General features: G+C 48.9%; 1 protein-coding gene across 20 annotated transcripts in view; it reads left to right on the top strand.

Moving 5' to 3' along the window:
* The window catches only part of stxbp5a (syntaxin binding protein 5a (tomosyn)), a 130,066-nt gene that overhangs the window by 47,227 nt on the left and 60,981 nt on the right, over positions 1 to 21,858 (top strand). For all 20 annotated transcript variants that reach the window (XM_064340477.1, XM_064340475.1, XM_064340476.1 and 17 more), the window contains exon 5: positions 11,771 to 11,905. In XM_064340477.1, the coding sequence (XP_064196547.1) occupies positions 11,771 to 11,905 (135 nt within the window). The remainder of the gene's footprint in view (positions 1 to 11,770; positions 11,906 to 21,858) is intronic.

Genomic DNA, 21,858 nt, shown 5'->3' with positions numbered 1-21,858 from the left:
GGTGGGGGACATGCAACACGCTTCTGTCCTGAGCAGGCTGCTGCCTAACTGATGGCGGTGCAGTAATTGCACACTCTTTTACACACTCGTCCTGCTTACCCGCGAATGGGAGTCATTTGTGGTCCCCAGGGGAATTTTCGACCTGTATTTGTGCCGTTTCCCTTGGCAACTGTCTGTTCAGAATGACTGTGAGGAACGTGAAGCTGTTGTGTTGTGGGGGGTCCCGGTCGTAACGGTCGTAGTTGTCAAGGTCGGCGTTGGTGCTGGTGATGGTGGCATTCATACAAATCCATACACACAAGCTAGCGGAATGGAGAGTGAGCCCCCGTCTTCGAGGTAATCGTACCTGGGTTCAGTTGCAGCGGGCGCAAGCTAAAGTTTCCGTGCGGATTCGGTTACAGCAGACACTGGGCCACCCAGCTCGCGAACACACAGCGCCCCCTGGTGGCCCGGCTGCGGTTCCGGCAGCGTTTTGTGGAACGTTTGAGGGAAGGGAGCCGTTGAAGTCGTTGCGAGTGCAGAGTGGTTGGCGAACGATCCCGCTAGCAGACTGCTGTCGCGGCGTTTCGCGAAACGTTGGCAGAAGGTCCGGTTGGCACGGACAGCGGCCCTATAGGTGCTTACCTGCTTGCTGAGTAGGGACTCTGTACGGGTTTGTTAAAGCAGACAGACTTAAGGACACCATGGAGTTGGCTACAGCAGATACAACCTTGGGGCTTTGTGAAGGTTTGATTTTAACGGACATTGACTGGGGATTGTGCATGAGTTTGGTTATATCAGACAAAGACTTTTGGAGTGCATGGGATTGATTGTAACGGACTTAAACTTTTTGATTCAGTGGATTTTGTCATAGCAGATATAGACTTGGTGACTCTGACTCTCGGTTTGGTTAGACAAGATATAGACTTTAGTGGGCCTCATTCACAAAACGTGTACGATCACATTTTATTGTTAGCTGCGTGTAAGAACGTTTCCAAGAACATTTCGGCATTTGTCGTTTTTTTCTTGTCTATTTGTTCATGGTTGTTTTCTTATGCAAATCCCATGAACATGATGGTGCATAAAATTTACAAAACAGCCAGCATTCATCATCCCGTACGCCTGGGATATGCACAAAAACAAAGGTGTCTACACGTGTGCCATGAATCTCATATTGTGTTTTTTTTTTCTCGTAGGAACAATTTTTGAGAACAAAAGTAAGAATAATTTGAGAAAAGTTTTTAGCGAGCGAGGCCCAGGGATTCCATGGCAGGGGCATCAATCTCCCGTCCTGGAGGGCCGCCATGTCTGCTGGCTCTCTCAGAGCTTCAGCATGGGTGATTAATGTAAGTCATTGATTGGCTGAAAGAGCCAACGCTCCTTGTTCTCAAGGCCCTAATTGGCTGTTGATTGAAAGGGAAACCATTAATACCCGCAGACTGCAGACGATGCCTGGCCTCCAGGACGCGAGTTTGATACCCTTGGAGGTTTCGGTTGTAGCGGATATAGACCACGTAACCTGATAGCTTTGGTCACAGCAGATGTAGACTAGAGAGTCACCTAGTCTACCTCTTCTATAACCAACGATAGCAAGTCTGATTGAACTTTGACACTCTATGGGTTTGGTAAAAGCAGATAAAGACTTTGCCAGTTCATGAGTTTGGTTATAGCAGATGAAGACTTTGACACTATGGGTTTGGTTTCAGCAGATAAAGAATTTGACAGTTTACACTTTGACAGTTTATGGGTTTGGTTATAGCAGATAAAGACTGACAGTTTATGGGTTTGGTTATAGCAGATAAAGACTGACAGTTTATGGGTTTGGTTATAGCAGATAAAGACTGACAGTTTATGGGTTTGGTTATAGCAGATAAAGACTGACAGTTTATGGGTTTGGTTATAGCAGATAAAGACTTTGACCCTGTGGGTTTGGTTATTGCAGATACAGACTTAGACACTGTGGGTTTGGTCGTATCAGATAAAGACTTTGACAGTTTATGGGTTTGTTTAGAGCAGATAAAGTCTGTGGGTTTGGTTATAGCAGATAAAGACTTTGACACTGGGGGTTTAGTTATAGCAGATAAAGAATTTGACAGTTTATGGGTTTGATTATAGCTGATAAAGACTTTGACAGTTTACGGGATGGCTATAGCAGATACAGACTGTGGGTTTGGTTACAGCAGATACAGACTGGGCTTGGTTGTAGCAGATAAAGACTTTGACTCTGTGGGTTCTGTTGTATCAGACACAGACTGGGGATGTTATGATGGAGTGTTTATGCTGCATTACAGTGGCTGGTACACTCTCTGGTCTCCAGGGCCCCCCAGAACCAATCCTGCTCCACCTGCGCCTGCCCCCCCCCCCCCCCTCCCCATGCTTCTCACTGAGCCCAGTTAGTCCAATAAGCGGCACAAATGGGGCGCAGGTGTTCCTCTGTAAATACCTGCACGCCCCCCCCCCCGGCCCCACGGGGACCAGGCTGCTCTGCTGCAGGTGTGTTATGTTTGGCCCAGTCTGTCCCGTAATGGGGATTTCCCAAAAAAAAAAAAATTCAAACCTGTTGCGCACTGCTGTGCCAATGGTAGCTTGCCATTGGCTGCTTTAAATGATGTCATTATGTGGTCCCATCTTGCATGCAAGTTTAGAAATATGAGTCGCTATTCCACATGATATGCAGTCGGTATTGTGAGGGTGTAATCATTGTATGGTAATGTTACTGCTGCGTAGTGCCTAATCTGTATATAATTGACTACTGAGTGCTGATGAGCATCCAGTTTACTTTCTTGTACGTTTATGTTCTCTGATCAACACCATTTAACAAAAGAACAACTTCGTTGAACAGAACGACTTACCGTTTTTTTTTTTTCTCATTCGAGTATATGAATAAAGTAGCGGTTCTTTCTGGTTCCTCTCTTTCGGGCTTCATCCTTTCCTTTTTCGCGGCTGTCGGAGGGATGAAAGGTGGCGCGTGGGCGAAGGAGACGTGTGTCCCCCCCCCGAAGTTGCGCGGAGCGTGATCCGTTTGGATTTCCGTCAGACCGGTGACCTGACAAATGGGCCTTGGGGAGGTGAAGTCCCCTTGCTAAAACACTTTCACGGTGCTTATCCAGCCCATTCGACCCCCGAAACCTGGAGCTGAATCTCTGATTCGTCTGCGACAGGGTGGCCGTTCGTTCCCTGTTAATATTATTATTAAAATGGGAAGTAGCTGCTGCCCACACAGAAGTAATAATGTGCTTTTTTTTAAAGAGTGTTGTCCCTTGGGGCTGTTTAGCAATGAAAAATATAATTGTTTGCTTTAGTTCCTTCTGTAAAATTAAGAAATATTGCGATCCGTGTTCTGTTTAGAATGGCATTCTTGCATTGATTGTTGGAAGGCTCAAGACCTCCTTGAGGGTTTGTTCATAAGAGCCTCTGGGTTACCAATTTGGAACAAACGTTTCTGATACTTCAATAACATTCTCAAGGATAGCTGTTATATAAGAACAAGACCAGGTTAAAACCTGGTACGCGGCTGGACCTAACACACGTGATCCGGCCGACCAATGATGCAATTTTATAACTCGGCCAACCAATGGTGTAACTTCATCAGTCAGTGAGTCACTCAGTCAGTCAGTCACTCACAGACATTCGCGTTTGTAGGGCTGGCCCCGCTGTTGCAGTCCAGCCCAAAAAAAACAAAAAAGAACTGGTGTGAGACACAATGACATAAACGCTTAAATACGTTTCCCGAAATGGAAGTGGGCTGTAGACTCTAACGCTGCTTGGAGAGGAACAGGTTAACCTTCCCGCCCGATCGCTGACCGAGCCTTTCATCATCCGCCCCGGGGGGAGTCCCGCCAGGAGCTCGTTTCGGGGGGAAGATGCGTTCCCCGCGCTCACCGTTGACATTTACCGCCACCTCGGAACCGAGCGCGACTCCACCGCCGAGCAGCCGCCAAACGCAGCCCTCCGATCGAGGCCCGCGGAGAGGGGAACGCGCTCGGCGCCAAGCGGCCACGGGACCTCGGTGAGGGAGCGGGACGCCTGGCCGGCCAATTAGAAATAATTAAAGCCGACCTGCAACTTCCCGGGTTCCTAAATACCAGCCGCCATTATGTAATCGTACGGCTCCGCCGGGCCGACAACGTTAATTACGCGATGCTATTTATAGCGGCGAACCTCGCCCGGTCGCCGTCGTCGTCGTCGTTGTACGTCGGTTTCTGTTTGAGTTCGCGGTTACGCCGCGCTGCCGAGGTCAGCGTGCGGTGGCCTGTTTTGGTTCTTTTTTTTTTTTTAAACTGCGGCGAAATCTCCTTCCTCTGATTTCTGGCTGTGCACGGAGACCTTATAAAGGCCGGTGTTGGAATTGATTGCGGTGGTTAATCAGGATTTTTTTTTCTTTTTTTTTCCTCCTCTCTCTCTCCGCCTGGCTTCAAGCTCCCAGCTTCATTATGAGATCAAAGCTGCGCCCGTGTTTTTCTTCTGTTTTCTTTGAACATCATTAGGCAATAAGGACCTCAGAAGCTGTCATTTCCTGTGTTTAAAAATGGATGAAAGGATGTCAAGCGCCCACTGCTTCAGAGCTGCGCGGTCAGACCTGAAACACAGCGTCCTGCAGTTCACCCTATCGTGCAGTACCTGGGTAGAAAAGCCCTTTTTGAAGCGTTAATTTAGTGAGACAGACATTCCACGCAGGCCCATCTATGCTGTAAAACATGCAGCCAGCCGACATGCGATTAGCCTACATATCAGGGAGCTGGTCCCTGCGGCGTTTCATTTGGCTGTTGTTGCTGTGGCAGCTCTTATGTTATTATTTTTTTTTTTTAAAGGCAGAAGCCGCACAAAGCACTGCGCATGGGAACTGAGAGAGAACGAGCGTTGAGTGAGCGCGTGGGACAGATGGAGAAATCTTGCCTAGTCATCCTGGATCGGGTACTCTGGCGCCCCCTTGCTGTACCGACGGGCCCTGTTCGAAAGCACCAGTCTTCCGTTATTTCTCCCCCCACATCATCATCATCATAGGAGTCTAAATGAGCTCGTCACCAAGCAGAATGGTACACGGTGATTGAATCCTGGCCAAAAACATGGAAGCCTGCAATCTGGCCAGAAGTAGGGGGAATATTTATTATGTTTTATTTTCAGTGTGTCCGTCATCCATAATAGGGATATGAAACGGTGAATTTTATAACGGTCCCTGCACTTAATTTGTATTTCAAAAAGCAATTTATCTTAAGTTTTCTTTTATGTAGGGTATATTTGTTTTGATACAGACGGCCAAAACGCTGGTTAATGCAGCCGCTGCGTACTGTTAAACCGCCACACAGATTGAGCTGTTTGTCTTCCATTGACGCGGACGTGTTTTAACGGTCTTTTTGCGGACAGATTAAATTTGCAGACGACATTTGTCTGACGCGCACCAACCAAACGTCTTTCTCCTCAAGGACATCGACCTAAAAACCGACGTCTGGAATTTGAAATGCCCAAATTGTGCAGCGGTCTTCTTGCTTGTGATGAAACGTCTCTTTAAGGAGCGACGGCGTTTAGTAACACGAGGTTCTCGGACAGCGGACGGGGCAGTAAACTCTTTGATTAATGTGCATGCAAATGAACGGACACCGTTTATTATTAACTGCGTGAAATAGCCACCTGACAAAGCAGCAGGGTGGAATGTTTTTATATAATGATTTCTCTGGTTTATTTAGTTTCACGTCTTTCATTGCGCGCGTGCGTGTTATCATGACAGAAGGGATTTATCTAAATGTTTTTTTAACGTGTTAAGGTGATACCTGATTCAAGACGGCTTAATCCGTTTTTACTAATCAATGTGGGAGTCGCAGTAAAATCAAATGCGACTCAGAGCAGCGAGGATTGAGTTCTCTGCGAAAGACCATTACTTGATTGATAATGGAACCATTATAATTAGCAGATAAAGGCCTGTCACAACTCATCATCCCCGGTTCGGATGACTTCATCTTGATACGAACACGCGTCATATTTAATATCTGAGCCCCTTTCCAGCGCGTTCAATTCTGGGAAGCCTGACAGATTTCGGCCCGGCGCAATATATCATGGCTTTGTGTCCTTCTGGAAGTTGCGGTGCTTGTGCTAAAATTAAGACCAAGGGTCCGGAATATTGGATTTGTACCCGAGCATTTCAGTCCGTGGCTCGATTTTTTTGAATGAGCAAATATTCAACCGACACTGCCAGCCTCTAGCATACGAAAAAAATGATCCAAAATGCTCTTCAGCTGAACAATTGACACAGAATGTAGGCGTAAGCAGGGGGGAAAAAAGCAACTTCCTTTTATAAATATTATTTTTCATTTGTAATTTGTTTGTTATTGTATTCAAATTTTTTAAAATCTGGGTTCAATATGGACTGTTACTGTTCAAATTCACACAAGCCCATCGCACTGGGAGCTGGCGGGTGTGTGTGATGGGCCTGGTGGTAATCCGCTTAGAAACCCTTGTATTAATAGAAGCTGATTACTGAGGCCTTATGGGAGATGGAGGTCCTGACCTTGGCGGTTTGTAGGCCGAAACGACGTTCACTTAGACGCTTCGGATCGAAAGTGGATTCCCGTCGAGTGGCTATCGTGTTGCCTGTTATTTGATTTCTTCGTCTCTCCCCCCCCCTTCCCCCCGTTTCTTCTGGATGAGTTAACAGGGTTAAGGATGCTGTAGTGAATCAGCACGCACGTTCAGACACTGGAACGTGCGTTTGTTTGGTCTCCCGTCATGCCATGGGAAACGCAGTGACCTAAAAAATAAAAACAAAAAAAGACAGAGCCGCCTTCGCAAACAAAAGTGTTTGAGAAGACTTCCCACAATCCTTTGCGCATGATCCTCTTTACACACACCACACACGCACAAGCACACAGACACACACACACATACACACGCATGCACGCACACGCACACGCAAGCGCACACAGAGTAGAATCTGATTCTTTTCATACCATTGATGTAGGCTACTCTTAACAAAATAAAATGTTAAAAAGCAAGAATGTGGTTAATTTTGGACAACATGAATATGAATATGCAGTTTTGTCACGAGCGGCACTGCCTAGGAGCAGCCAGTCCTGGTCTTTTCCAGGGTGGGTGCGGTGTGGTGAAACTAATCCTCTGTCAAAGAAAGGGGCAGGTATGATGTTCCTGTTACTGATTACAGAGTCAGGGTGATTGAACACTGAAGACACTCCCCGTTGCTGTTTTGAGAGAGTGGTTGTAGATAGTCTGGCATCCCTGCTGAAAATTCCAGCTAAAACCAGCAGGGATTCTAAACTGGTTCAAGATGGTTTCAGATGTGTTTTTGACACGTCTTGCTGTTCATATTTGTTCTGTGACTGGTCAGAGCTGGTCTCTAGCTGGACAGTGCTGGTCAAAGCTGTTTAAGCTGGCAGAGTAAGCTGGTGGTCTAACTGGTGGACAATATAGTTTGGTGGCTATATAGGCTAGTCAGCTGGAGAACAGCTGGTGAACAGCTGGTCGGCCAGTTAAAAGTGTCGAAGGCACAGCTTAAACCAGCTTTGACCAGCTTAAACTGGTTTAAGGTGGAATTTTCAGCAGGGATGGCATTTTTAAGTGTTGCATCATTCAGCCAACATCCCGACTTTTCACTGGACAGATCACGGGGATCAGCATGATTTAGATTTCTCTTCTCTCCACGGCAAAACCAAAAAAAAACAGTTATGCATTATGCTCACTGATAGGGTGATGACAAGTAATGATTTGGATGGTTAGCTATGGGGTTGCTTTGCTTTTTAATACCCTGTCTCTTGAAAATTCCAGGAAATGCTTTTCTCGACAGAAGCGGTCTCTTAAAACACACGCACATGCTTATTGGCAATTCCAAACAGGCATGAAAAAAATAACTAGAAGGGGGAGGGGGGTGGGGAATTATGACATTAAAAATAAAAAATAAAGAAGCATTAACCAGTCGACCGAGCTGCTCTCTGCATGGTGGTCCAGTCGCGAGCCGCAGATGTGTTTTGTCTGTGGACCAGCTGTCACCGGTCGGCCATTCCGGCTCTGCGGGGTCAGCGCGCGTGCTGCCATTTCCACACCCCGCATGCAGCTTGGCAGGCACAGCAAAAGTGGGGGGGGGGGGGGGGAGCATAGTAGCCTAGCCTGGGCTCACGCGTGAACGGAACAATGCGCGCTGCTAGGCAACAAGCTGGCGCGGGAAAAAAAAGGCGGGCTGCCGGTCTGGCGGAACTGGATGGTGGTTGCGAGTTTGAATCCCTGCCATGGCTGTGCTGCTGCTGCTGCTGCTGCTGCTACGGTAAGTGTGTGTGGATCACGGTGACCGCTGGCCGACCAGCATAGCTGCGGTCGCGGCCTGGTGTTGTCCAGATCGGCTGAAGCTGGTTATTTCGGGGTCCCTGCCGCCTTGGGTGACCACACCTCCTCACTCACCTGTGGAGGAGCAGAGGTGGGGGTCTCATGCAGGGGACTCTCCCGGCTCTTTTTGTACTGGAGCGGTTCTGTGTGAGTTTCCACCACAGCGGGAAATCATTTGTTTACTGCAGCGTATGCAGGACCCAGCTGGCTGCAGGACCGGCTGTCCGAGCATTACATGTGTAAGCTGTCACTCAGTGTGCTACACAAAGGCATGAAAGGTGTGTGTGTGTGTGTGTGTCTGTGTGGGAGTGTGTGTCTGTGTGTTTGTGTGTGTCTGTGTGTTTACATTGTTGTTTTTGTTTTTTTAACAGAGACACATGACTGTTGTGTGTGTGTTTGTGTCTGTCTATGTCTGTGTGTGTGTGTGTCCTGTGTCTGTCTGTGCACGTGTGTGTGACTGTGTGTGGGCGCATGTGTGTGTGTGTGTGTGTTTGTGTCTGAGTGTGTGTGTGTTTATGCCTGTGTGTGTATATATATATATGGTTTTTGTTATCTTTTGTAACCAGATGCATGACTGCAGAGTGACAGGTCAGATTGACACGGAATGGAATCTCTGGTCCCCAGAGGGGCGGAGTCTCTTGCCTGGCAGGAGCGCGGCGGGCGGGCCGACGGCGCCTCGGGCGAGAGCGGCAGGTGTCGGCGCGGGAACGCCGGCGGCGGCTCTGCTGGTCCCCCAAGTGTAGCGACAAACGGGGGGGGGGGGCGCTCCGGGTCACCGGATGTTCTTCGCCGCTCTCCGACAGGGGGACGGGCGGGCGGGGAGGGAGGGAGGGCAGGTGCGGACACGAGCGAGCGGTCCTTCGCGGCTCGGCGGCGGCGGTGTTTGGAGGACGGCGTACGCGCGGCGCGCCGCTCGTGGGCTCGGAAGCCGGCTCGCGTTCGTCCGGCTGCCAGACTTACTCTTCCACTCCCACTGAGAGAATTAAAAGTCAAACGCGCTTTTCGAAGGCTGACAGGGTGAATTAGACGCTGCGGCTCAGAGGGGGACGATCAAGACCTGCTGTGTGACTCCGCGTCTGCAACCGACTCTCCCAATCAGGCGAGCCCTGATGTCCTCAATAAAGCCGGCTATTGAAGTCTAAACTGAGTTTTTCTCCCTCCCAAACATTCTTCTGTTTCCTCAGGTAACCTTTAGTTGGTTCAAAAAGCCAGATTGAGACCCAGATTTAAGAAAATAAAATAAAATCAGTATGCTTTGTGTAGTATGGCTGGAAGCAGGCCTTCCTGCAAGACCAGCATGCTTTGCGGTGCTGTGCGATCTTCTTGTGGTGGCAGACATGGTGCCAGTTTTTTGCATACTGCTTGGACGAGGGGGGGGGGGCGTGAGGTGTCATGGTACTCCCTGTTTTCCCTGTGCCTCCCCCCTCAATCCCCCCAGGGACCAGAGAGATGGTTAACTGGCCTCCCTTCACCCTGAGCATGCGCCCCCCCCATCCCCCCCCCACCCCCCCATCCACCCCAGCTGCTGGGCTGGAGATATGCTTCCCCCCTGGGGCCCGGTGGAGCTGGAGTAGTTGACAGACCTGCGTCCCCTCTGGGAAGGCTCCTGGGGGGCTGGGCTGGGCTGGGTTGGGGTGGGGTGGGGTGGGTGGGTGGGTTTGGATGTGTTTGTGGTGAGTGCTGTGGCGGAACGTTCTAGCATCCATCACGTTTTAATGAGAAAACTCACTGAGGACCAGGTCTCTGGAGTCAGTTTAAGAGATTGCAACTGGCCTTGGGGTCGTTTTTGTTGTTTTGCGTTCGCTTAGCCAGCAGATTCACTGGCCCCTTTTTTTCCCCCCCATGAACACTCAGTTTAATATACATGCACGTCACGGTCACGGCAAACGCGTCTGTTTTGTCAAGAATCGCCTCTGGTGATGTTTGTTTGCGTCCGCGTTTCATACACTAACCACCTGCAGTACATCTGACCAAATTTTCCATGTGAACCGTTTTCTGCGGGAACTGTTTCCTATGCTGCCTTTCACGGTAAGCGTGGTCGCGTTGGTTATAACCCTCTGCGTCCGCGGTCTGGTTAAGACGTAGCGTCGACGCGAACGCTAAGAGGCTCGATAATTTGTCGCTCTCGAATCAGTCGAAAAAAAAGCGCCCAGGACACCGGGCCAGGGCACGACGACCATAAATGGAGATCTTCTGCGGGCCGCAGGGAATTCTGGGGCCTCGGAAAAACCGCTGCTCTCGGCTTGAAACGAACCCCCCCGAGCGTGTTTGCGTCCCGTCGCCAAGACGACCTGCTGTTTATTCATGAGTTCCCTCGGTCCGAGCGGCCTAATCTTTCCAATTAGCCCGAGAACTGGAGCGGGTTAAGCACGGTGACGTTTTTCCTTAGACAGTTCATTATTGTGTCCCGTTGACAAAAGTGCTACAAAAATAAAACGTTGCTCTTTACCGCTACCTAATTTCTCCGGATTCGAAAAACACCGCGAGAGGATTTGTTTAGCCGAATTCTCTTTGTTTTCAGTGGTTTTTTTTTTTTTGTCTTCTTGCTTTCATTTCTCCTCCTGTCTCCTCCCCTCCGTCTCTTCCCTGACTCCTGAAGTAGATTTCCATCTGTAAGTACCGCACTTACGCAGCTGAGCGGTTCTCACCGAGTTACCGCGACAACCCCCCTTCATGGTTGGGTGCCATAGTAACCGTGTTTCGCCGGCTATGGTGTCATAGGTTTTGTTCGAGTGAAAAGGGTTTGAAGGGCTTTTCCTGACCAATAACAAGAGCAGGATTAACCTCGAGCTGCCTGGTTTGGAAACTCTTGTAATACAGTGGCAGAGCCTGGCTTTCTCCCCTGACAATGGCGTCTGTCTGTCTGTCTGTCTGTCTGTCTATGCGTGGCATGCATGTTTGTGTGCGTGTACATGTTTGTCTGTTGAAGCTCCACTCAATTATTGTTACTGTTTAAATGTCCTTTTTGGTTGGATGCTCCTTTTAGATACAAGCAAACATTTTTGCTTAATGGGTCCTTGAGGGTTTAACATTTAGTAAAACAAAGCATCCTCAAAACTCAACTGAGGCTGCATGGCAACTATTTTTCTTCATAGTCTCTGATCAGCATTCTCAAAATACGACAGAATGATATCACGTAGTTAAAGGTCCAAGTCCCACAAGTCAAACTCTTAGAACCAATTGTGTAATTAACAACAGTTTGACTCTTGTGCGTTCATTCTTAAGTGTTCCTTAAAGAACAAACAAAAGAAAAATGTGTGGTTTATTCCTCCTTCTAGAGAGTGTTCTATTTTTGAAAATCCCAGAATCCCTTGCTGCTGTGATGTCACATAAATTTTTTTTTTTGAAATCCAGGAAATGTTGTGCTTGACCTGTATGCTGCACGTTGGGTGCCTATATCGCATGCTATGTCTGCTTTCCTTACTGATGGTGTTCCCTGATGTTTTCTCTTTTTTGTTTTTTTCAGGATAACCTTCTGCCACCTGCCTTTCCAGAGCAAATGGCTGTATATCGGTACGGAACGGGGAAACATTCACATCGTGAACGTGGAGTCGTTCACCCTCTCAGGCTACGTCATCATGTGGAACAAAGCCATCGAACTGTGAGTGTTTCCTCTCCCGCTTGTTACCTGAGAATCACGTGCTTCTTCTGGGGTCTAGTACCATAGCGCTTTCCACTAGCACCTTAGCGCTTTCTACTAGCATCTTAAGCGTTTTCCACTAGCACCTTAGCGCTTTCCAGTAGCACCATAACCGTTTTCCACTAGCACCATAGTGCTTTCCCACTAGCACCTTAGCGCTTTGCACTAGCTCCTTAGCGCTTTCCACTAGCACCATACTTCTTTCCCACTAGCACCTTAGTGCTTTCCACTAGCTCCTTAGCGCTTTCCCACTAGCACCTTAGCACTTTCCAATAACACCTTAGGGCTTTTCACTAGCACCATAGCTCTTTCCCACTAGCACCTTAGTGTCTTTTTGGGGGAACTTCCTGTTGTAACTTGCAAAAATGCTGATTGTGCATTATAGTGGTTGTGTTAAAGACTTGGCACGTGCGTGTTGATGTATAGAGGTGATTATACAGCATTGGGCGGTCAACTTGGGTCGTCATGGTGACAGTGCACACAGGCATCCAATGAACTGATGCACGCATGACAGTGCAAGAGCAGACGTGGGCAGCCTTATCTGCGAGGATGGCCAACGCTGCTTTGGAGAGGGAGCAGAGGGAAGTGAGTCAGTGCCTTGCTCTGACCTCAAAAATTCTCCCCCCGCTTTTTCGCTTATCCCTCCAGGATACACTTTTTCCCCAGTAGTTTTTCTTTTCTTCGGTTTGTCCTAGAGTTGCTCAAGCCCTTGAATTATTCAAACAAGCATTTTGTCTTTTTTTTATTTATTTTTTAAAATATTTTTTTAGTTGCTGCGGCGGTTTTTTGCGAGCATAACTCAGGTGTCCTCTGAGATCAGCGTCGGTTGAGACGTTCGAACGGTCGCCGCGGCAGCCGGGGCAGAGCGCCAGCAGACACAGAGGCCCCCCCGGAGGATTCTGCGGCCCCTCCCACCTCTGCTGCAGTCTTGACTAAAGGGGCGAGCCGGCAGTGTTTACACACGCTCCAGCGAACAGAACATTTCCTCCGACTCCGCCCCTCCCTCGCTGCTCCCCGCCAATTAACTCTCCGTCTGCCAGGCGTCATTTAGCGATGTCGTTGGTCACTACGACGACCAATGGAGCGGAGGAGGAGGGGGTGGTCGGGGAGCGCTGGGGCGGGGAGGTGGGGGATTAAAAACAAACTTCCCCGGTCTGTTTCGTAGTCAGCTTTTGAAGCCTGGTGTTGTTCGTCATTCTTTTGGTCCTCACAACACAGGATGCAGTCGCGTTTTTTATTATTATTTTTTTCATAATTGTGTCGATAAATCACTCTCTGTGTCTGCAGGGAGTCTTCAGTCTTCCCTCAGGTTCAGCAGATGTGCGTGCCCTCTTCTAGAGAGCGTTGATTATTCTGTGATCATAGCAACAGCAGAACTTCAGTTACTTTCGTTTTCATGATGGGAAGGAACTTTTCTCCTTTTTTCCTCCTCCTCCGTGGCCTCTGAGATGGTCTTGCTTTTGGGAGTTTCAGACGCATTTGGCTTGTCTGTTTGATTGTTTCTTGGCCGCTTGCGATATTAATGGAAGAGAAATAAGGGGGGGGGGGGAGTAAATTTGAAAGAAAAAAGTGAGTGATTAGCATTATTCGGCATTCTTTTCACCTTGAGGTCTTAAGGGGGGAAAGCAGTTGCCTGCTCCGGTGATGATGAGGTGGGGTAAATGAATGAATTTCCCCCGGACTAACTGCCCTGCACTGGGGGGGGGGGGGGTAGTTATTCTCCAGCGCCGTAAACACACTGCCTGCCGATGGGTCTGTCTCCGTCTGAGACCTGAATGTTAATGGCGGGTGCTTGACGGGTGGGTGGGGGGGGCGGGCAGGCGGGTGGGTGGGGGGGGGCAGGCGTTATGTAACACCAGGTAAGCGCGGTTAAATCGCCCGGCTGAGAGTGGCAGCCGCACACAACCTCACCACTCAGCTACTCAGCCGTAATGAGCAACACGCCGTAACGACGTCCTGAGTGGTGTCTGCAGTCCAGAGGCATCCGTCTCTCTCTCTCTCTCTCCCTCCCTCTCTCTATCTTTCTCCTCCCTCCTCTCTCCCCTCTCTCTATCTTCTCCCATCCTCTCCCCACTCCCATCTCTCTCTCTCTCCTTCTCTCCCTCCCTCTCTCTCTCTCTTCTCCTCTCCTCCCCTCGTCTCTCTCCCACTCTGTCTCTCTCTCTCCCTTCCTCTCCACCACTCCATCTCTCTCTCTCTCTCTCTCTCTCTCCCTCTCTCTATCTTTCTCACTCTCGCTCCCACTCTGTCTCTCTCCCACTCTGTCTCTCTCTCTCCCTTCCTCTCCACCACTCCATCTCTCTCTCCCTCCCCTCTTCTCTTCTCCTCCCCTCCTCCTCCTCTCCACTCCCTCTCTCTCTCTCTCATCTTCCACTCCCTCCCCTCTTCTCTCTCCTCCTCTCATCTCTCTCACTCTCTCTTCTCTCCTCCCTCCCCTCTCTTCTCTCTCCTCACTCTTCTTCCCTCTCATCTTCCTCCACTCCTCTCTCCATCTTCTCTCTCCTTCTCTCTCTCTCCCCCTCCCTCTCTCTCTGTAGGCTTTGCCTCTGCCTCTCCAGACTTATCTTTCGCCTCTGGAAGGGTTTCCATAGAAACCAGGATTGGAAGAAAAAAAAAAACAGTGTGCGTTTTTATTTATCTGTTTATTTATTTATTTATTTATTTTGTGAGGATTTTGACACCGTGCACTCTACCTAAGAGCTTATGATGTCTAGTGGTGGGTTCAGTCAGGACATTTCTTTTCAGATTCATAATGGGCCCCTAACACATGAAAGCACTAGCGCTATCGACCCGGGCGTTAGCGTGTCTGCTAGCATACGAGCGCATCGGCGCGATCCGCTTTCTTGCCGTTTCTTGGCATTAAGTGACATCACAGGTTAAGGTGTCATGTGACTCTTTATGAAGCATCACATTTGCTTATGTGTGATTTATGAAGCCATTATGTCTTTTTTATGAAGGCGTTATATGTAAAGCCTTTACGAGAAAGTGCGACAAAAGATGGACAAACAGTCCTTCTCTGCCTCATTGCTCTTCAGCAGCTCTTCCGGTTGATCAGGCACCTGGAGAAAACCAGCTGGCTGTTCGACATGCATTTTGAAGTGTTAAGTGCCAGCATTGACTAATGAACAGGATATTAACAGCAAATTAGAAAAAATACTTTTTTTTTTTTTTGACCCTTTGAAGAGCAGGTTTTTTTGTAATGTTTTATTTATTTATTTTTTTGGCAGAACCCCATTGCTTTCAACTACCAGTAGTGATTGTTACATCAGCATTGGAATGTTCAGTTAAGAACATTCTACTCACGTATTTGTGACCTCACACCTTAAAGGGTTCATTATCCACTTATTTATGGTACTAGAAGGTCAAACAGTTGCGCAAGCTGTATGTTTTCGGAATGATGAGGGGTCTCCAGATACCTCTGTCAAGAGGTGTGGTTCCCTCAAACCGTTTTCTGGGGCCGGGCCGGTCTTTTACCACAGCCGTGCCCGTACGGTGTGATGATCTGAGGAATGGCAGGGAGGCCTCGCGCGAAGCCTGTCGATGAGAGGCGGGGCCCCTGGGGACCGCGGAACCACCGACCCGCTGGCGTTCTGGGTGACGGCTCTGTGGGGCCCAGCTGTCCATCTGATCCGCGTCCTCCAGGCGTTCTCTTGGAGAAAAGGGCCTTTTAAAATACCGCCTCACTGAATCTCTGTGACATCCCTGAGAAGAGCTGAGCTTCAGGTGAAAAGGTTTTTTGAGAGGTGAGGGGTGTGCTAGGGTTGCTGATCTCCTTGGGTGCGAGTCACCTTGGTTGACTTTGCACTCCAGCGGGGGGGGGGTTTGGGTGAGGATTGGAGGGGGGGGGTTTGCTAATGGCGCTGAAATGCTAATTTTCCTCGTGGAAGATACAGTGAGACAAGCCCCGCTAATCCGCCTAGCCCATTAATTACTGGGCTCAAGGGCAGGTCGGGACCGCCGTCCGCGTCTGTCATTTCCGACTTCCAGAGAGTCCTTTGGTCCTTCGATTTTGACGAGCCCGTGTCTACCTCTGCCTTCTGGTTGTGTCGGTTAGCTCTGGAACAAGCCCGTGTCCAGCTCTGCCTTCTGGTTGTGTCGGTTAGCTCTGGAACAAGCCCATGTCTACCTCTGCCTTCTGGTTGTGTAGGTTAGCTCTGGAACGAGCCCGTTTGTTATTCTGGACCGTAGGTAGGCGAGCCGAACGCCGCTTCCTTTTTCCTGTCGGCGGCGACGTCTATAAACGGACTTCGGGTGCCGGCCGGTTTCCCCGGTAACGGGCGCCCGCTCGACCGGCGAGCGCAGGTGGTGTCTCGGGCGTCGAATCCGGAGATTTCCGTGGCGAGGGAGAAGGCCAAACGCACTGAAAACTCATTTGTGTTTATATCGGGTCAGAAGACTCCGCCAAAATCCAGTGCCCGGAGCTCATGGGCAGCGGTGTGTATCCCCAAGGCGGGGGCGGGGGGGAGGGGGGGGGGGGGGCATTAGGGACACATTTGGGGTGCTGTGACTGTGTCTGCCCCTGTCCAAAAGGAGGCAGAACCTGACTCGCTGCAGCAGGCCTGACTGGCAGAAGTGTAGCTTCGTGAAAAATGCACGAGAAACAAAGACGAACAGGAACGTGAGGGAATGAAGACCTGTGTATGCATTCGAAGACGTCTGTTTGGACGGGATCCTTTTAAAATTTACACGTTTGCCTGCGGCTATTTTTTCCCCCTCACTAACGCCAAAACATCAGCGAGAAGCTGATGCGTTTTCTTTCTTTTTTTTTGTCCCTGGGATAATTTGCCCAGCCGCACCGTGTGGCTTGTGTTCACAGAGAACGGAACACATTCTGTGTCTGATTTCATATGCGGTCAGCTCCATAATGTTTGGGACAAAGACGTTTTGGGAAGATATATTGCATATATATATACGCCTGTATGTATAGAGTGTGATTGCATATGTATGGCTGTATAGTGTGTAGTTGCGTATATATGTCCATATGCATATGCTGTATATATCTGTATATAGTATGTGACTGCATATGCTTGTGTATATTATGTGTGATTGTATATGTCTGTATATATTATGTGACTGCATATGTTTGTATATATAGTGTGTGGTTGCATATATATGTTTGTATATGCATATACCCTGTATATGTCTGTATGTATAGTGTGTGATTGCATATACGCAGTATATGTCTGTATGTATAGTGTGATGCAATACTGTATTGTCTATATATAGTGTGTGATTGCATATACCCTGTATATGTCTGTATGTATAGTGTGTGATTGCATATACCCTGTATATGTCTGTATGTATAGTGTGTGATTGCATATGCTGTATATATCTGTATATAGTATGTGACTGCATATGCTTGTATATTCTGTATATATATGTTGTTGCATATATACCCTGTATATGTCTGTATATATAGTGTGTGGTTGCATATACCTCGTAGATGTCTTTATATATAGTGTGTGATTGCATATACCCTGTATATGTCTGTATGTATAGTGTGTGATTGCATATGCTGTATATGTTATATAGTGTGTGTTGCTTACCCTGTATATGTCTGTATATATAGTGTGTGATTGCATATACCCTGTATATGTCTGTATGTATAGTGTGTGATTGCATATACGCTGTATATGTCTGTATGTATAGTGTGTGATTGCATATACCCTGTATATGTCTGTATATATAGTGTGTGATTGCATATACCCTGTATATGTCTGTATGTATAGTGTGTGATTGCATATACCCTGTATATGCCTGTATATATAGTGTGTGATTGTATATGTGCAGTGTGTTGGCGTCAGGTTTTCGGCTGCGCACCCCTGTGCGTTTTTGGCTGGGGTGCTGAAGGAGCGCGTAGTGTGACTCAGTCGCTCAGTCTCAGAGGCCATGGCCCTCGCCGACACGCTCAGACCTGGAGGCGGTGGTGATTAATCCTGGGGATGAGGGCGGAGCTCCTCTCTCTCTCTCTTTCTCTCTCTCTCTCCCTCCCTCCCTCCCTCGCCCTCCCTCTCTCTCTCTCTCCTTCCTTCCCTCTCTCTCTCCCTCTCTCTCTCTCTCCTTCTCTCCCCCTCTCTCTCTCCCTCCCTCCCTCCCCCTCTCTCTCTCTTTCCCACTCTCTCCCCATCCCTCTCTACCCCCTCCCTCTGTCTCTGCCCCTCTCTCTTTCTCTCTCTCTCCCTCTCTCCTCCCCACTCTCTCTCTCTCTCTCTCTCTCTCTCGCTGCGAGGGCTTACTGTGTCCCCATGCAGTCAGTCTCTACCCAGAAGCCCTTTCTTCTCCCACATTGGCAGGCTGCTCTTTGCGTCGCCGGGAGGAAGCGGCAGGGCAGGCTGTCCCGGAATGACGGGCCAGTGATGAGATTACCCAGCATTCCCGGGCCTGGCGCAGGAACGCGGGCCGGTTCGACGGGCGAGCGAAGCGCTCGGCAGGGGCTCGGCTCGCCTCCCGGTCCGCCCCCCCCCCTCCACCCTGCGCCCCCCCCATCTCCCAAATCCCCGACCCATCACGCCAGATGCCACTTGTTTGTCCATGTTTTGGCTTCACCTGGCCCGACCCCCTCGAATGTAACGCTCCGCGTGACGCGCCGGCGCTCGGATTATATTTCGGGGGCGACGGTATCCTGCGGGGATTAAGGTGACATTTTAACTGACGAGGGCGTGAATAATTCCTTCTGATAAGTCCCTCAGATTGTCCTCTGCTGTTTGGTTTGGTTTTTTCCCCCCCCCTCCTTTTTCATGATGAAATCTGCTTTCCCCTCGTTCTCTCGCTCTGTGATTAATGCCAATGCGTTTCTGCTCTGACAGTACGGAGCGGGGCGGGGCGGGGCAGGTGGGGGGGGTTGGGGGGGGGGGGCTGCGTTCTCTCGCCCGTTCCTTCGCCCGCTGCGTGTGGAGCACCTTTTCCGTGGCTCGGAAACTCGCGGCCAGCATGTGGGTCGCCCAGACCGTTTCCGCGTGGACTGACCCCCGCCCCCTCACTCCCTCACCCCCTCACCCCCAGTGCTGCCCGCTTTCTTCAGTTGGTGAGTCAGACGTCAAGCAGATGGTTCCGCGTCCTTGTGTGTTATTGCGCTGAAAACGGGGCCTGACCTCCGTCCAGTTGGTGTGTGGTGACCTTTGCCCTTTGACCCCGGGCCTGGAGAAACAGTGCCGTCCGCTGCCCGTCCTGGCCTTCGCTCGTGGGGTCTGCCGTAGCGAATGAGGACTCTCTCACACGCTCGGGATTATGGGAAGCATAGTGATCAGCGGTTTTTTTTTGTTCAGCATGCTCATCATAGGCGGCTGATAAATTGTTTTTTTTTTCCCGTCATGCACGTGAGTCATGTTTGCTTTTATCAACTGGAAAAAATGGGATTTTGGAGAATCAATGAATGCCATCTAAACGCGCATGGAGTGAATGAGTGGAAAGAAAATGGAAAAGAGATTACGGGGATGTTGGGGGGGGGGGGTATTTTGATTAAACCAGACACATGCACGTGTGCACGCACACACAAGTACACACACACACACACACACAGAGACACGCGCACACACATGTATGCACGCAGACATACAGGCACAAACACACATATATGCATACACACCCACGAACACACACGTACGCACCCACATACAAACACAAGCACACACACGCACACACACACACACACACACACACAAACAGGCATACACAGGCATACACGCACACACACACATCACATACACACACCACAACACACACTCATACACGCATACACACACACAACACACATACACAACACAAGCAACACACACGCACACACACACACACACACACACACATCACACACACATACACCAACACACACACACACACACAACATCACACACACACACAGTACAAACACAAGCACACACACACACACACACACACACACACACACACACACACACACACACACACACACACACACACACAGCACCACAGGCATGGAGAGTGGCGTATCCGGTAGCGTTAGCGCATGACGCTAATGATGTCACTGATTTTTCTCAGCGCGTCCTTTTCCATATTTGGTTTTATTCGTATATTTATTTATTTATTTTTTTTTTAATAACGCACATTACATCCTGCCGGTGACGCTGCGTTTCTCACCGCCGCTGCTCTCTCTCTCTCTCTCTCTCTCTCTCCCCGGGCTCGCCCGCCCGCTTCGCCGTTGCCGCGGCTCCCGGTCCTGTTGCCATGGTGATCTCCTCTCCAAACGCGGGCTGCCCTCTCCTCTCCCCCCGAAAAAACACAAAAAAACAAAACAGGACTCGCCGAAAATTAAGGTTGTTTTTTAAGCACAATGAGAAGCGTTGAAGGGAGAGCACTGAATTAAACAGGCTCGCCGTTTAACAGGGACCGACGCACTGCCCGGGGGCAGTGCAGGAGAAACAGCCTCTCACTGAAGGCTCATGGGTATTTTTTTGCCCGTGATCACAGCGGATTGTGAGGGATTGCTCCTCAGCAGAGTTGTACCAAGCATTGCCTTTTATTGCTTTTTTAAGCAGTTCTTTTCATATTAAAATCAGTTTGCGTGTAGATGGAGAGGATCGTTGGTGTAAAAAAATCATCTTGCTAACACATTGTGACAAGAAAAAAACCGAACACAAACGCAGGCTTCATACGGAGCTGGGTACTCTCTAGTTGCAGGTAAACCGAGCGCTAGGTAGTCTTTAGCGGAAGGAAAATGGCGGGCATTGTTAGGCTGATTGGCCTGTTCTCATCATTATGTTATGTTATGTTATGTTATGTTATGTTATGTTATAAACAAAATGCAGGCATTTTATGTAATTGAATTCAGTCGATGAGAGAGCGCGTATCGAGGTTGTGATTGAAGTGAAGAGCATCACACCACGCTATGGCGAACTTCTACCTCGCTAGCTTTTATTAGCGTCCATAGCGTGCTGGAATTTTACTGCGCTCCTTGCCCCCTCTTTCACAGTAATGTAAACACAGCCGTAAAAAAAAAAAAGGGCCATATCCGCGATTGAAATTTATCTCGCGGCCTGAGAGTCCACCTCTTTTGTTGAGACTTTATGGGACTCGTGCTTTTTAAAGCGAAATGAAACGGGTGACCTTCCCTCGACCTTCGGCGTCCATTCTGCCGCGACCCCGTTTTTACCGCGTCTTTAGTATAATTGGTCGAGAGCGCGGCCGTTCTGCTGTCGGAGGCAGCCTTCATCGTCCGTAATTTACGGGGCTAGTTGACCCCCGGTGAAGGTGGAAAGTTGGGTTTTTTCAGCCGTTTTATTTGATGACGGTTTCGCGCGGGGTGTGCAGTGTGTGTGTGTGTGTGAGTGAGTGTGATCCACTGCACCACTATATCGAACAGTTCATTGGAAGCCGTCGTAAAATCATAACGCTGTCTCTGTAATGCATGAATAATAGCTTGTAAATCTGGCCTGAGCATTATTGAATCTTCACAGAAGCTTATTACGGCACATGCAGGTTTTTTATGAGCCTGAATTCAGCTTGTGTGTTCTGCATGTGGTTTGTGTGTTATCATGTTTCAAACTGTTTTTGTAAAATGTTTCTTTTTCTGAAGTGAACTCAGGTGAAATTAACACTGTCTGCACACACATAGGACTTCAATATTTGACATGTTTGCCATTCAGCTCCGTACAGTGTCATGAAAAAGTAATTGCCAATATGTTGCATTCCTGATTTCCTCTATTATTGCATATTTGTCACACTGAATGGGTTCAGATCTTCAGACAAAATGTAATGTCAGACATAGGGAAGCTGAGTAAACAGAAAACACATTTTTTTAAATTATTATTGCATCTATTACGTGAAAAAAAGTTTTCAAACAACCATATGACCCATGCGAAGAAGGTAATTGTCAGAATGACCTGAAACCATTCGGTGTGCCAAATATGCAATAACAGAGAAAATCAGGAAGGTGTAAATAC

The sequence above is a fragment of the Anguilla rostrata genome, chromosome 6 (assembly GCF_018555375.3).
Source record: "Anguilla rostrata isolate EN2019 chromosome 6, ASM1855537v3, whole genome shotgun sequence".
Classification (NCBI taxonomy): Eukaryota; Metazoa; Chordata; class Actinopteri; order Anguilliformes; family Anguillidae; genus Anguilla; species Anguilla rostrata.
This window is presented reverse-complemented; position numbering and strand designations above follow the sequence as displayed.